This window comes from Cynocephalus volans, chromosome 10, assembly GCF_027409185.1.
Source record: "Cynocephalus volans isolate mCynVol1 chromosome 10, mCynVol1.pri, whole genome shotgun sequence".
Lineage (NCBI taxonomy): Eukaryota > Metazoa > Chordata > Mammalia > Dermoptera > Cynocephalidae > Cynocephalus > Cynocephalus volans.
The window spans coordinates 66,147,159-66,163,457 of record NC_084469.1 but is presented as its reverse complement, the minus strand read 5'-3'; the positions used below and the strand labels follow the sequence as shown (position 1 = coordinate 66,163,457).

The 16,299-nt window shown below is 47.9% G+C and overlaps 1 protein-coding gene across 2 annotated transcripts in view; it reads left to right on the top strand.

Annotated features, from left to right (window-relative positions):
• The window catches only part of CDH5 (cadherin 5), a 33,694-nt gene extending 17,648 nt beyond the window's left edge, over positions 1-16,046 (top strand). For both annotated transcript variants that reach the window (XM_063111634.1, XM_063111633.1), the window contains 9 exons: positions 375-491; positions 1,409-1,573; positions 2,445-2,632; positions 3,916-4,166; positions 7,204-7,346; positions 8,994-9,118; positions 9,462-9,570; positions 11,659-11,904; positions 13,899-16,046. In XM_063111634.1, the coding sequence (XP_062967704.1) occupies positions 375-491; positions 1,409-1,573; positions 2,445-2,632; positions 3,916-4,166; positions 7,204-7,346; positions 8,994-9,118; positions 9,462-9,570; positions 11,659-11,904; positions 13,899-14,419 (1,865 nt within the window). In that variant the 3' untranslated portion in view covers positions 14,420-16,046. The remainder of the gene's footprint in view (positions 1-374; positions 492-1,408; positions 1,574-2,444; positions 2,633-3,915; positions 4,167-7,203; positions 7,347-8,993; positions 9,119-9,461; positions 9,571-11,658; positions 11,905-13,898) is intronic.
• The last annotated feature ends 253 nt before the right edge of the window (positions 16,047-16,299 follow it).

The following is a 16,299-nucleotide window of genomic DNA, read 5'->3' as shown; positions in this document are numbered from 1 at the left end:
GATGAGAGATGTGACACCACTCCTTTGGGGGAACCTTCCCATTTCCTTGTCCTCACCCTTCCAGGAGAGGGAGAAAAGCCCTTACTCTCCTCGGTTTCTCCTCCTGACCCCAACCCTCTGTTCTCTCCCTAATTTCCCTCCTAAATGTACAAACCACCTGTTCTTTGCCTCCTTCAATGGTGGCCTGGCTGGGCCCCCACCACTGCCAGCACTTTTTCCCCATGCCAGCTCCTGAGGAAACAAAGCAGCCTTTTCTCCCTGAAGAACTGGGAAGGTCGAGACAGGGAATAGCCTGAGTCCCATCTGCCCTCATCCAGGGATGAGGTGAGGGGCAGCAGTCTCAGGGCAGCAACCTCAGTATTCTCTCTCTGCAGGGACCTCGGTCATCCGTGTGACAGCAGTGGACGCAGATGACCCCACTGTGGCAGATCACACCTCTGTCGTGTACCAAGTCCTGAAGGGAGAAAAGTATTTTTCCATCGATAATTCCGGTCTGTGTGACTAACCATCCTGGGCAGGCACCGACTTGGGGGATGGGGGATGAGGGCTGTGAATATTCCAGGTGCAGATGCTGTGAGGAATCCAGTCTGACAGTTGTGACCAACCATTGAACCACCCTGTCCCATGGAGGTGGTCAGTATCACAAGCAAAGACAAGGTGGCTGGTCAGGGAAGAAGGAAGCAGACAGGTGCCCAAGACATGGACTTAAGTCCAGGGAACAAAAGCAGGATCTTGTTACCCAAGCAGTGACCGAGAAGCAACAGAGAATGCTGGTTAGCAGCTCTGGGTACAGGTTCAGACAGATCTGGTTTCTAAACCCCGGCTCTGCTACCAACCCCCTCTAGTGACCTTGGATAAGTCAACTAACCTCTGTGAGCCTTAGTTCCCTTATCTAGAAAATAGGAATTCCTATATTGGTTTTGTATGGTAGCTGTGAAGTTTGAATTTGATAACATATAGAATGAGCATAGCCACATAGTTATTGTGACTTAAAAAACTGTAAGGACTGAGTCTGGGAACTAGATGGTCAGTCCTGGGGTTCACTGTCTTCCAGAGGGATGTCAGGTGCATAGCACAGACACCATTGCTATCCTGTGGTGCACCAAGGAAGACATCATTAATCCATCACAGCACTCTCACTCTGAGCCTGGATGTGTCCTCATGGCCTTTCTCAACACAATGCTCCAGGTGGCTAGGACCAATATTGGACCAAATTGCTGTATACCAGCTTTGGCCTCACAGTGCAGGGTGTGGAAATAGTGGATGTGTACTCGTGGTTCTCAGCCATGGCTGCATAGTGGAATCAACCGGGGAGCTTTTAAGTCAGTTTCTCTCTGGGTAGGGCCCAGGCATCAGTATTTTCTAAAAGCTCCTAGGTAATATGGCTCCTGCTGGGACACTTTTACAGGACTCATTCTCACGACAACTAATAACTTGGACCGAGAGATGCAAGCCAGATATGAGATCGTGGTGGAGGCACAAGACACCCGGGGCCTCCGGGGGGACTCGGGCACGGCCACTGTGCTGGTCACTCTGCAAGACGTCAATGACAACTTCCCCATCTTCACCCAGAGTGAGCCCCTCCTTTGGGGTGCTGGGGAGGTCGGGTGTTGGAGCACTCCAGACTCAATAACTTGGGGGCTCTGGGGGAGGAGCCCTGAGTCCCTCTCCCTCTCTACCCACCCCAGGGTTGACCTAAGGCCCAGAGGAATCCTTTTGGTGCAGGGAGGAGCCCTTCTTTCATCCTGAGCCACATTCCCACAGATGAGAGGGAACCATGCCCCCTGCTGGATGCTACCCCTGTGCCCAGAGCCCCACTACAGATAGGAGCAGTTTCACCCAGATCCTATGGGCTCAGGAAAATCCAGGCCCTGAGACTCAAGCCCCAGCTAGAAAATTCCCACAAGCCAAAGAGCAGAGGGACAGCAAAGCTCTGTATCCAGAGACAGGGCTGGGCTCTGACCCCACCCACAGAATGATTGTTCCCCAAAATATGTCTGCCAACAGCTTTTCCCATGCCCTGGCTGAGGCTGGGCCAGAAAGTCACGTGGCTCTGTCCACTTGCATCCTCTGGTGCCGGATGTCACAACTCAGAGTCTCAGCCACACAAAGACAGGCCAGTTCTCCTGGAGTGGCCTCATTGTGCACGGCAAACACTCCCTGAAGGCAGAACTTGTCTCTCTTGTCAACTGATAGGTCCCCTAGCAAAGTGACTGGCATACAGTAGGTGCTCAATAACTACTTGGATGAATAGAGGGATGGAGGGATGGACAGATAGGGCAGACCTCTTTGCCAGAATCCCAGGGGTATTATTATTTTTGTTGTTATCATTATTTCATCAATGTTTATTTCCTGTATCAAAATAAGGTAGGATAATATAAAGGTATAATCACCTTGTCTGTCTGATTAACCCACTGCCCTTTGGGGCACCCTATTTGCATCAGCCATGTACACATTTGTGGTGCCTGAAGACATCCGCGTGGGAAGCCCCCTGGGCTCTCTGTTTGTGGAGGACCCAGATGAGCCCCAGAACCGGATGACCAAGTACAACATCGTGCAAGGCGAGTACAGGGACACTTTCATCATCGAGACAGACCCCACCCACAACGAGGGCATCATCAAGCCCATGAAGGTTTGTAGGCCTGCCTGTGGCAATGACATCAGATGTGGGGTTTCAGGTTCCTGGCATCCTCTGCCCAGGGGCTGCTCCTGAGCCGGAGGCCAGCAAAGGAGAACATTCTGCGTCAGCTCAGAGATGGCCATGTGCTCATGGAGACTGTAACACAGTGTCTCGGGCTGGGTTACCCCTGAAGCAAACCCTGACACAAGGATTTGGTTATAAATCATTTATGTAGGAGGTGATCCCAGGAAGCTCCAGGAATGGCAACATGTGAAAAGAAGGAAGCTAATACTGGGCTCATTAATGGGAGGGTAGGCAAGTGGGTACCTCCGGGACACAGTATTGAACACAACTCAGAGTTGCAGAGCAGAGGGCAAGGGAGCTGGGGTATTTATACACCAAACCCTTGCAGTGTTGACTAAGGGCTGCTCCTGGGGGCATTAACTCCCTGGCACTTCCTGGCCTGCACTGTGTCCTGGCCAGTAAAAAGCCATCAGCAGGTAAGAAAACAATGAGTGCCTGGGGACAGGACATGGGTGGCCAAGGACAGTGGCTGGATCTGACAGAGAAGTCAGATCCACTGAATCTGGGAGAGGAGGGAAAAGTCCTATCAGGGGCATAAGAATGGCTCCGGGATTGCCATGTAGAGGACTCAGAGTCCTGGGCCTGAGTTCCTCTCTGGCCCTGCCCCATGCTGGGGACTAAAGATCCCCAGGGGAGAACACAACCTCCAGAGTCAATGAAGCTCTCAGTGAGTGGGAGAGACAGACGTATAAACATAAAGGATAGCCGGGTGTGTTGAGTGCTATGTATCAACACCATGCAGGGAGCAACTACCTCTGTCAGGAGGGGCTTCTGAGAGGACATCTGATTGCCTTCTGATTGGCTTCTTGAGGGATGAGCAAGAGTTTGTTAGGCATGAAGGGGAGGAGAAGCATCTTGGGAAAAGGCATAAAGGAAAGGCAAGTCCTTAAGGACCAGTGGATAGAGCCACTAGTCTGGGAGCAGGACCATGGCTGATCCATTGCATATCCTCATTACTCGCAATGGGGCCAGGCACAGAGCCAGGGTTGGGGTGTGGTCATGAGGCTGCTGAGATGAAATGGGGGTAGCTGAAAATGGACACCAGGCCCAGCCTCTCTCTTGATAACCTTGGACATATCACTAGTCTGGGCCACAGGCTCCTCATCACAAAATGGCCAACACCCTAGTACTACCGTGCAGGGTTGCTGTGAAGACCACATGCCACCCCCTTAGCTCAGAGCAGGTGCTCACCATACATTCCCCTAACGCAGCCCCTGGACTATGAACGCATCCGGCAATACAGCTTCACCATCGAGGCCATGGACCCCACCATCAACCTCGGATACCTGAGAGGCACCTCCAGCAGAAACACAGCCCGCGTCATCATCAACATCACAGATGTGGACGAGCCCCCCATCTTCCAGCAGCACTTCTACCACTTCCAGCTGTGGGAGAACCAGAAGAAACCTCTGATCGGCGTGGTGATAGCCACAGACCCCGACGAGATTCGGCGTAGAATTGGGTAAGCGCTTGGTGGGCGTGTTGATGACAATGACAATGACAATACTGGCACTGATGTTCTTATGTCTGCTTGTCTGAGACCAGGACTCAGAGAGGAAAACTGGCTTCTCCTGACATTCCGTGGGAAGTGGCAGAGGCAGGACGAGAAGCCCAAGATCTTCCACTAACCCACTTGGGCTGCTGGGACCCTGTCCTGCTTGCACACCCCACTTTGCATGGTCCTGGCCATCCAGAGCTGTCTGTCCTCTGCTCTACCTTGAAGCCTTTCTTTAGACCATGGTTCCCCACAGGTCCCATCTAGTGAGATATGACCATAAAGAGAGCAACCAATCTATTTATGAATTCTTTATTCTATCGTTCTGTGGCAGAGCCAATCTGTTTTATTCCAGAAGCTTTATGCTAAATTTCAGTATATATAAGGCAAGTCCCTCCTTGCTGTTTTTTTATTTTATATAACTTTTATCCATTCTCTTTTATTCTTTCATATGAACTTTAAAAATCTTTTATCTGTTTTTTTTTAAACACTGGAATTCTAATAAGAATCGTGTTTATATATCAATTTTGGAAGAGTTAACATTTCTATGGTACTATGTCTTCTTATTAAGGTCAAAATATGTCCCTCCATTTTGGCCGTATCTCATATTTTAGGACTACTGCTTTCATTACCATTGCATTCTAAATACTCTGTGTTTATAGTTTTTGTTTTCCCTTTGACCCAGTGGTTTATTTAAGAGATTGACTTGGTTTATTTCTTTTCATTTACGAGTGATAGGGTGTTATTTGGTTTTGTATTAGCTCATCCTGTGCAGTAATACAATTGTATATTTGTTCATTTTTTTCTAGGATATCTAAACTTTTGCTTTGCATATACAAAGGTTTGCAACTACTTTACCTTCATTAGGTTTGTAACTTTTATCCCTAGGAAATTACCCAGTTTGTTCTGCTTAAACATTTTGCCTTCGATTCCATGTTGCCTGATGTTAAGTCTGTCTGTCCTGGTTTCGTGTTATTTATATTTGCCTGACATAAATGTTCTAGCCCTTACTTTTAATTTTTCTAGTTCATCTGGCATTAAGTTGTCTCTTGAAAATAGAATGTAGTTGGCATTGCTTTTTAATCTACACTGAGATGCTTTGTGTTTAACGTATTTGCATTTTCATTATAAATGATAAGTTTAATCTTACTTCTTTTATCTTGTTTTATATTTCCCATTTCTTAAACTTAATGGCTTTTTTTCTTTACCCTCACCTTTGCTATACAGCCTATTTTTTCTTTCTCTTTTTTCTCCTAGATAATTGGATGGAATACATCTATTTTTACTTCTACCTGTAGACTTACTTCTACTTGTGAAATTTTAAATGTTTTCCTAGACCTATATTTTCTAGTTAAAAATATCACACACACACAGACACACAGACACACACACACACACACACACACACACACACACACACACACACACACACACACACCATTGCTTTCCCATTTATGATAAAGAAATCAATAGTTTCATTTTAATTCCTTCCAAACCAGGATTTTACTTTATGTTGAGACATTTCTTGGTTAGATGGAGTAAGTTTTCAAAAAAAAAAAAAAAAAAAAAGTTAGGACCCATTTTTGTAGGTGATATACTTTCTGGCTCTTGCATATTTACAAATTCCTTACTTGCTTTGCTTTCTTATTTTAATACACCTAGATGTGCTCATATAGTCCTGAGATCATAGACACTTTCCTTCAAAATTACTATCAATGTGTGATAGCATTTAATATTCTAAGGAAATCTGGGGTAAGTTTGATTCGTCTTTCTTTACAAAGAATGTATTTTTTCTGTCTGGACTCTTTTTCAGTTCCTTCACATAGCCTTGAAATTCAAAGTGTCATCAGGATATGCTCAAATATTGTTCTCTGTTTACAATTATACCTGATATCGATGACATCTTCTAATCTGTAGACTTAGGCCTTTCTTCAGATCAGGAAATTTTTATTTTTGTCATTTCTTCCATTCTATTTGTTCTGGAATTTTCCCTATATATATATATTAGTCCATGTCTGTTGCTTACAACAGAATACCTGAACCTGGATAATTTATAAAGAAATGATGTTTATTGCTTACAGTTTTGGAGTCTGGGAAGTCAAAAGTCCAGGGAATACATCTGGTGAGGGCCTTGCTCCTGTTGGTGGTGACGCTCTACAGCGACACAGAGTAGCACATGGCTAGAAAAGCAGGAGTAAGAGAGCTGACCCACTCCCTCACTCTCCTTATAAAGCCATCAGAACCACACTTATTACCACCCACTAAACCATCAACTTATTTCTACATGAATGGATCAATCCACTCACGAAGGCATAGTCTCGTCACAATCTAATCACCTCCCAAAGACCCCGCCTTTCAAATACCATGTTGAGGTTTCCCACTCTCAACACTGTTATGAAACTTTGGGGAACACAATTCAACCTGTAGGTATATACAAATGTGTGTGTGTGTGTGTGTGTGTGTGTGTGTGTGTGTGTGTGTGTGTGTGTTTGTGTGTGTATATGTATGTGTGTATATAGATTCATTTATAGATTCATATATGTATATTAATCTCTTTGTAACTTTTTTCCTGATTTCTGAAGGAACGTTTCAAATTTTTACTTCACAAACGTTATTTCTTTTTAATTATTTCTTATCTCTTCCAGCTTCTTTTGCATTTCTTCCTAGCTCTTGCTCAACTTTCTTTTCATTGATCACAAAAACAAATCCCAGCTGTGGTATAGTGTCACCTACCCAACTCTGAAAATGCTATTGATGGTCTCAGGTAGCACCTTCAGCCTGGTGACAGCACCATTGATAAGACCACAGATATTATCCCACCCCCTGGATCCCACTGTTGCTGTGTGGGTCTGCTCAGGGTTGTGAGTGCTGGAGTGCAACGAGCCATGAAAGAGGAGGGTGGGGAAGCATGCAGGTGACAGGTCCTGAAGTGCCCTGTCTGTCATGCTGAGAGTTTGGACTCAGCAAAGAACAATGAAAGCCATAAAACTCTTTCCCCTGGCAGATACTCCATCCGGAGGACTAGTGACAAGGGCCAATTCTTCCGAATAACCAAGCAAGGGAACATTTACAATGAGAAAGAACTGGACAGAGAAATCTACCCCTGGTATAACCTGACTGTGGAGGCTAAAGAACTGGATTCTAGTGGTGAGTGGCCCCATCTGCGAGGGTTCCTGGGCTCTTTTCCTTTTCCCTCATTCTTTCAAAACTAGCATAATCTGTCATTTGGGGTCTCTAAAGGCATTCCAAGCACCTGCTGAAGCACCCCTTGGCTGGGATGCTATGGAGCTTCCATGCCCTAGTGTGTTCTTTGAACCAGTAGCATCTGCATCTCCTAAGACCTTGCTGGAAGGGTAGAATCTTGGTCCTCACCCCCATATTGAACATCAGAATCTCTTGCACATCATAGTTTGAGAAGCACTGTTATAAAGCAGGTGCACAGATGTCTCTGTGATAAGAATTACCTACGACACCTATGAAACAGAGCTTCTCAGACTCCTCCCTGAAGGTTCTGGTCCAGGGAGCCAAAGATGGCGCCCAGGAATTTGGATTTAACAAGTGTCATGTGGTTCTTATTATCATGGACGTTTGGGAAATACACCTTTGGGGGTTGTTTATGCCCCAGTTAATGGGTTGGATTCAAAATCTGAAGTAGCTTTCAACTCTGAGATTGTTAATTTCTCCAGAAATTGTGTAACTTTTGTGGGCAAGTGTTAGGGTTTCCTTTATCTATATGAAAAATCTCAACCACCCTCCAGGAGAAGGACTATTCCCATTGTACCCAGGATCCCCCAAGAGCCCAGAGCGGGGCAACTGTGGCCAAGACCCCACTAATGCTACCCTGGAGGGCCCTGCCACCTGCTGGGCACACGTGGACACTCACATCTCCCAACCTGGCAGCTATGCCCCAAATTCAGGACAGAGTCCTGCATGTTTTCCAGACCAATCTTTGCTGCTTTGTTCCCTATTCATATAATTTTAAAATTAAAAATATTTTAAATATGGAAAATACAGAAAAGGAGAAGAAAACAATCCTCTCATAATGCTGTTAGCACTTAATGTATCTTCTCTTGTCTTTTTCTATACATATTTTTAAATAAGTGAGATCATAATATTTGTATAAAATATCCTGTGTTTTTACTTAACCTTATTCCATAACAATTTTCTCATGGTATTAAAATAATTTTTTAATTACGTTTTAAAAATGTAATTTACATGGGCATTGTAAATGGTCATATATTCCATTCTTTTTCAGTGGCCTAATTTATTAACCCAATCTCAGAATCTTTTAGGTTGTTTACCTTTTTAGATTTTTTGTAATTATTTTATTTTATTTCTTTAATTAAACTACATTTAGGAGCCAGCCCGTGGCTCACTTGGGAGAGTGTGGTGCTGACAACACCAAGTCAAGGGTTAAGATCCCCTTACCGGTCATCTTTTGTAAAAAACAAAACTACATTTTTTTATTTAAGTCCATTTAATTACTTAATTAAATTATTGATTTCGTTAATTTAATTGAGACCTTTTTAAATGCACTTACATTGTTTACCTTTTTGATTCTCACAAGTAATACTTCAGTAATCTTTCTTACATATGAAGCTTTGCCCCTTCCTCTTCCATACTCCTTCCATCCAGAACACCACTGCTAGCCTCTCTTCCAGAGGTCCATAGCCCCCTCTCCCTACAAAAAGCAGCTTTCATGGAGCAGCCTTCCAGGACTACCTATCCACACCCCACACACTCAGGGCCAGCATCAGCTGAGCCCCCAGTGGTGACAAGTCCTTTCCCCTGCAGGGACCCCCACAGGCAAAGAATCCATCGTGCAGGTCCACATTGAAGTTCTGGATGTGAATGACAATGCCCCAGAGTTCGCCCAGCCCTATGAGCCCAAAGTGTGTGAGAATGCAGCCCAGGGCCAGGTGAGTCTGGCTCAGGTGAGAGGGTGGGGCAGGCTGAGGGGCAGAACCTCCCACCCAGTCAGCTGGAGTTCTACTGAGCTTAATGTAACCTGTACAACAGCCCTGAGGAAAGTAACATTATCCTTATTTTACAGATGGGTAAACTGAGGCTCAAGAGAGACTGTCTGGAGAGTAGATTGGGGGGGTACAGGGGTTGGTAGAAAGAGTGTCTTTATGAAAGCCATTTAAGGTAGTGTTGCAGGTGAGAGGCAGCCATAGTCACATCTAAACCCAAAAGCTCCATCACTGAGCCCCACCCCACCCCAACACCACCAATGACCATCCTCTGTGTTCCATACTCCAGCTGGTCCTGCGGATCTCTGCAACAGACAAGGACATAACACCACAAAACGTGAAGTTCAAATTTGCCCTGAGCACTGAGGACAGCAACTTCACCCTCACGGATAATCACGGTGCGCAACAAAGCAGTCACTTGGCTCTTAGCAGGGTCAGGGGTCAGGTTATTTAAGTCTTAAAGCAACCAGGGTCAAGGACCAGGCTACCACTGGGATTTGCAAGTTATGGGATACTTTGTACAACTCTGGCCACATACATTGTACAATCCTGGGCTGTGCGATGGTCAGAGCCACCCTGGCCAAACTGCCAAGTCCACGTGGCCTGCCATTCCCCATAAGATGGTCAAGTGAGTGAGCATCACAGAACAGGTATGGGGTGCAGGCGACGGATCCCTTCCCACACTGGAATCTCTGTGCCTCTGCAAAATTACAAACTGCCTTATGATGGGGAGCTTTGAGGTCACTCCCAAAGACTCCAAACTGGAAATGTGAAACCCTAAATCCCAAGAATACAGTGAACTTTGTCTTAATTCAGCTACAATGATGACTTACCACTAGGTGGCCCCTGAACAGGGTATGGTCCACCAATCACTGCCCAGAGGGTCCTGTGATGTCAGTAGTGACCAATCCAAGCTTCTGATGAGTATTTCCTTTCTAGAGTGATGATACTGAGTTGATTTAATTCCAGCCGATGTAGACAGGTTTCCATGGCCTCTGAAACTTCCTCAGGAAAATAGAGAAAATGCCCCTTGGGTCTAAATTGAGTCATCCTTCACCCAGCACAGGTTAGGATCCACACTTGTCCTCGATTGGTGAAACTGTGGTTGCTGAGGACCCCTGTGTTGAAACAGCCCATTGCCACCTCTGAGAAAATTTGAGGAGTGGGGTCCCTGAGAAGAGAGGACAAACCCAGGGAATCAGACGCAGCCTGTCCTTAAGGAGCCTCCTGTGGGATAGGGAAGGTCCGTGATGTGTAGACAGTCAACGAAGGACCATTCAACATTCAGCTGTCTTTAGAAGTAAATCATGTGGCAAAAACACCTGTCACCCCATCCCCAATGCCCACCTCAGAGTAGGGATTGACAATGGGGAAGAGAGCATCAATCCCACCCCAAGGACACCCGTATTCAACCAGGAGGCAAGTCTGTTGGTCTCAGATTCACTGACATGGTGAATGTCATGTATGTCAAAATCTCTAATTTCTCCCGTAAAATGTCAATGGCATATCCTTTATTTTCAATCATAATAGACTTAATATTGAAATGTAATTATGAATAATGAAATGTATTTGGCTTTTGTATGAAACCTAAAAGGCAGCTTCCTTGGTTCTCAGCTGGCTTCTTGAGTGTGCCAACCCAGTGTGGCTCAGTAGATCCTGGGCCCTCTTCTGATCATTGGTATTACAACCTCCCAGGAGCCTGCAAAGGGCAGATTATCTGGCCTCTGCCCACAATCACTGAATCAGAAATGTGTGTGTGTGTGTGTGTGTGTGTGTGTGTGTGTGTGTGTACACACTTGTACACGTTAGGAGGAGGGGGAAGAGTCTGAAGATCAGCTCCCTGGGGAATTCTTATGTACATGAACTCACTGACTGGAGCTGGGAAGAGGAGCCAATACTTGGATCAAAGCATATCCCCATTCCGGACTGCCCAGGAAACCCTCCATTATATATGGAACTATTCTCTCTGTGCTCGTGGGAATGCGTGCATTGTTTTTATTGTTGTAAGCTTCCTTTATAACAATGGCTTTTCAGGGATAGCAGAAACAGCCTTAGAAGTTAGCATAATACTAAAAGACTTTAAAACTTTATTTTTCCTGATTGCTTGTCAAAGCTTGAAACAATCATTAATTAATTGAGGTGAAAGAGAAAACTGCCTGTTACTGGAGTGCGTTTAGGGAAGGGGATGAGGTCAGGCATATCAGTCGCCCACAGAAACAGAAAGCAGGGATTTTACATTCTGGCCGAGCCATTCTTGGAAGTTGGGTCAAAGCAGCTTTCCAAAATATCTCGTCTGTGGAGGAGCAGACCTACGCTTAAACGGCTAAAACATGAGGCAGGTGATGCAAAGCAGAGACACAGCCCGGGCAATACACGGGCTGGTGCAGTCAGGGAGGGCTCTCTGGAGGAGCAGCTTCCCCGGCCATGTGGCCTAGGGCGGTGGGTGCTCCTGGCAGAGCCTGACTCCACTGCCTTGGTGTTTCCAGATAATACAGCCAACATCACGGTCAAGTATGGGCAATTTGACCGGGAGCGTGCCAAGGTCCACTTCCTGCCCGTGCTCATCTCGGACAACGGGAAGCCAAGCCTCACAGGCACCAGCACGCTGGCCGTGGCCGTGTGCAAGTGCAACGAGCACGGGGAGTTCACCTTCTGCGAGGACATGGCCGCCCAGGCAGGCGTCAGCATCCAGACGCTGGTGGCCATCTTCCTCTGCATCCTCGCCATCACAGGTCAGTGCTGGGCAGGGTAGGGTCGAGAGGCTGCAGGGCCTTCACGGGAGGAGGAGAGGACAGGAATTCCAGCCCAGCCCCTCCTCCAACCTGCAAGGCAGCCCTGGCTTGTGCACCATCTTGGGCCTCAGGGTCCACGGGTGGGACACAAAGATGAGGGCTGCACCGAACCAGGCGTCTGGGTTGCAGGGGGCTTAAGACCCCTCTGCACTCATTGGGGAGAGGCCATCTCCATTTTAAAATAACTTAGTTATCCATAACAGTTGCTCCTGGAACTTACATATTTTGAGCACTTACTGTGTGCTAGGCACTGTTCAGGCATGTATTTACACAACACTTAATTTTGAAAAAAAATCCAGTTCTAAAGTGGAAAATTTAACAATGTCTAGTTTAGACTGTGTCCTGGGGGCTTTCTTTCTTTGATAGAATTTCTCCAGCCTTGATATTTCTTTTCTTTTTTTTTTTTCCCCCTTATTTGGGCCTCCGGAATTTTAGTAGCATTTTATGCCTTGCCTTAGTTTGGGTTTCACAGGAAGCAGGTCCTGGGAAAAGTTTTGGGTGCAAGTAGTTTATTTGGGAGGTGCTCAAATTTCCGGGGAAACCGTCTAAGGAAAAGGGGAGAGAAGCAGGGAGGGGAGGCAGCTAGTGAAGGGCAAGGGATCAGGGAAGTGACCACCATGGGCAAGTAGCTTCACCCGCTGGGAACCTGGAGACAGCCGGAGCTACACCTCAGTGTCTCTCCACCTGCGGAAGAGGAGCTGGTGTTTATCCACCCAATCCCATCATTTAATGGTTGAGGGCTCCTCCGAGGTGTATCAATTATCCTGCATTTCACCTGCCATGAGGTGGGGCAGGAAGCCCTCAGGTGATTAGAGAGCACCGTCCTGTGCACCACAGTGACAAGGTCAGATACAGTGGGGCACCCTCAGTGTCTCCCCAGATAGGTCCTCTGGGTATGACCCCTTTCTGGAGCTTGTGGAGCAGAAGGTCCAGACTCAGATTCCCCTTTTAATAATAATTAATGATGATGGCATCCCCACCACACATAGAATTGCATTTAACCTCATAACCACCTTCCGAAATATAAACAGAGCAAAGAAGTCATCATTTCCACTTCACAGACAAGGAAACTGAGGCTCAGGAAGGATGTCTCCCTGGGCATCCCATATACTTATGTATGCAGCAGTTTGTTAAAGGCTCAAGGAGAGAGCCCAGGGGATGGTCTGAGCCTAATTTGGGGAGCTCTCTGTACCACACAGTCCACGACCCCCTCAGGGAGCTGAGTCCCTCACACAGCCACACCCCTCAGAGCTTGCAGCAGGTTCGATGTCTACACCACTTTCTGAACATGGGACTCTGGGCAAGTCCCCTGGGCTCTCTGAGCTCAGTTTGCTTAACTGTAGAATACGGATAATAATGTCTACGTTGAGTGAAGTAACATGAGCACGTGCCCAATGCAGTGCCAGCCCATATACAGCTGGTGCTCAAGAGGGTGGCTGCTGCCAGTGCAATGAGTCCCACTTCCACTGGCACCACCAATATCCACCGTCATCAACCCAGTCATCAACAATGTGGTGACTCAGAATCTTTGCATTCCAAATTCCAATTCCATCCCTTCCCCCATTTCTGCCCCAACCTCTGGCCTCCTGACCTTTGGGACACGGCGTGGAAGAATTCGCCACAGTGGGACAAGGAGGAAGGAAATGAGGATGCGGGTAAACAGAGCTGAGACGGAGAGAGGAGAAAGAACTCCAGCGAGCCCCACTCTGTTCCTCTCCGCTCATGCACACCAGTGTTTGTGACAGCCAGGCAGGACCAAGAGTGTGGGGACAGATGACTGTCCCACGGGGATAGGTGGAGCCCCAGGTGTCCGTGTTGGCCCAGTCATGGAGGAGTCCTGGCCCTGGAATTTCCGGGTGTGAGGAAGGGAGGGAGCGGGGGTCCCCCAGCCCGGCAGTGTCTAACTGCTGTCGCTCTTGCTTGCTGTCCGGCAGTGATCACCCTACTCATCTTCCTGCGGCGGCGGCTCCGGAAGCAGGTCCGCGCCCTCGGCAAGAGCGTGCCAGAGATCCACGAGCAGCTGGTCACCTACGACGAGGAGGGCGGCGGCGAGATGGACACAACCAGCTACGACGTGTCGGTGCTCAACTCGGTGCGCCGTGGCGGTGGAGCCAAGCCCCCGCGGCTGTCGCCGGACGCACGGCCGCCGCTGTATGCGCGGGTGCAGAAGCCACCGCGGCATGCGCTCGGGGCGCACGGCGGGCCCGGGGAGATGGCCGTGATGATTGAGGTGAAGAAGGACGAGGCGGACCACGACGGCGGCGGCCCGCCCTACGACACTCTGCACGTCTACGGCTACGAGGGCTCCGAGTCCGTCGCCGAGTCCCTCAGCTCCCTGGGCACCGATTCGTCCGACTCCGACATCGATTACGACTTTCTCAACGACTGGGGGCCAAGGTTCAAGATGCTGGCCGAGCTGTATGGCTCGGACCTCCAGGAAGAGCTGGTGTATTAGGGGGCCTCCGCCTTCTGGGCCTGGGGACCCAAACTCACTGGAGCCCAGGAGAGTCCCAAGCAGGCACTGAGACCTCCGAGACTGGCACTCACTGCCCCGCCCAGCACCCCTTCCTCCTAGGTCCCAGAGACCTCACCGTGGTGGGGGGGCGAGGGGTAGCAAAATCCAGGTCCCTGAAATATCCAGAAACCTACTTCAGTGATGGCTACCCCCTAAATGCTGGGAAAACCAGACTAGTGTTCTGTCTGGGCTCAGACATCCCTCGCCTCATCACCCCCAGACCACCGACCTCACTTAAAGACTTTTCTGGCTCCACAAGGCTGCAGAGCAAAGCAGCCTGTGTTCAACTGTTAAGGGAGTGGATCTTTCCCTGAAAGCGCTGACCCCCCCTGGTGAGGCTGATGAGGTCCTGGTGCCTATCTGCCTGGAGGCAAAAGGCAGAATGGCATGACCTCGGGGCAAGACTTGCTGCAGCCCAGTCCCAGGGAGAATGCCACTATCCATCAGGCCTGATCTCAGGAGCCCCAGCCCTGCTCTGACTCCCTCACACCCTCCCAAATGCCCCATCCCTGCCCCTCCCAGGCCTGTCAAGAAGGAGGAAAGGGCCACATGGCAGCTCCTGACCTTGGGTCCTGAGGTGACCTTGCTGGCCTGCCACAAGGTCAGTAACTGTGCTATGCTGAGCATTGAACCATTCAACTGAATTCAGGGAAATGGCTTATTGAACTTTGAAGCAACTGTGAATTCATCCTGGAGGGACAGTGGAGACCAAGTGTGACAGATAATAGGGTGAGGGCCACCTCCATGCCCACCCCTTCTGGAGAGGACCTGAGACCCTGATTTGAGACTCCTCAACACCCCTCCAGTTTTACCTGTTAGGGCGCAGATATTCCTGGAGCGGAAGACCTCTCCCCATCTCCGCCTTGCTGGTTGTTCATTCATGCTGGCTCGCTCTCTCTCTTTTCTCTGTCTACTCCTTATCTTTTGACTTAAAGGCATCCGAAATGTTGCCCTCAGCAAGTCTGGCCAACATCCAAACCCAGACATGATTGCGTGACAGAGCCATGCTATGGCCTTTACATGCATTGTTACCATCTCAGGGAACCGACCCTGCAGAAGGCAAGGCCCCTGCCCTTCCCAAGCTCTGCGGTCATCTCTGCATCTCCCACACACGGAACATTCTACTGCTAACATGTCTTGGTGAAGTGGCATCAATCGAGAGAAGCAGAGAAGGAGACAACTCTCTAGCTCACCCTTTGTCAAGGACTGAGGCTCCCACTCTGGGCGAGGCCCCTGGCACTGCAGGGGATTGTAGATAATACTGACTCTTTTTTAAATCAATAACTATTTTTCATAATAATTGTTTTTTTACTAATAATACTTACAAATTTCTAGTTCTCACAAACACATAGAATAAGTGTTTTTGCATAATAGGCAGGTTGCTGTCTAGGGTAACAATTTTAATTCAGGTTTTTTTAGTTAGATAAACAATTTCTGTAATCTATTTCCTATCACTATAGTAATTGCTCTACAGACAATGACTGTATATTGGCCACACCGGTGCATGAGACGTATTGTATTTTTTTAATACTTAAATAAAAATCTCGAGATTCTTCCATTTCTAGAACTGAGAGGGTTCATATGAAATACACACATGCACCTTCACACGCCCACCACCACCATCATCAGAGGAACCCAGAGGGCAAGGGAACATTTGCAGTCAGGATTTTGGAGACACCGCAGAAAAGGGTTTGGAGAAAAGAATAACAAGGGACACCTAGTCCGGTCTTCTCTCCTCCCAGAGCCTTCACCCAGCCCCTGTACATGCTGCACCCCTCCTACTTCCAGTCTACACTGCAGGCAAGGCCTGTGGAAGTTGC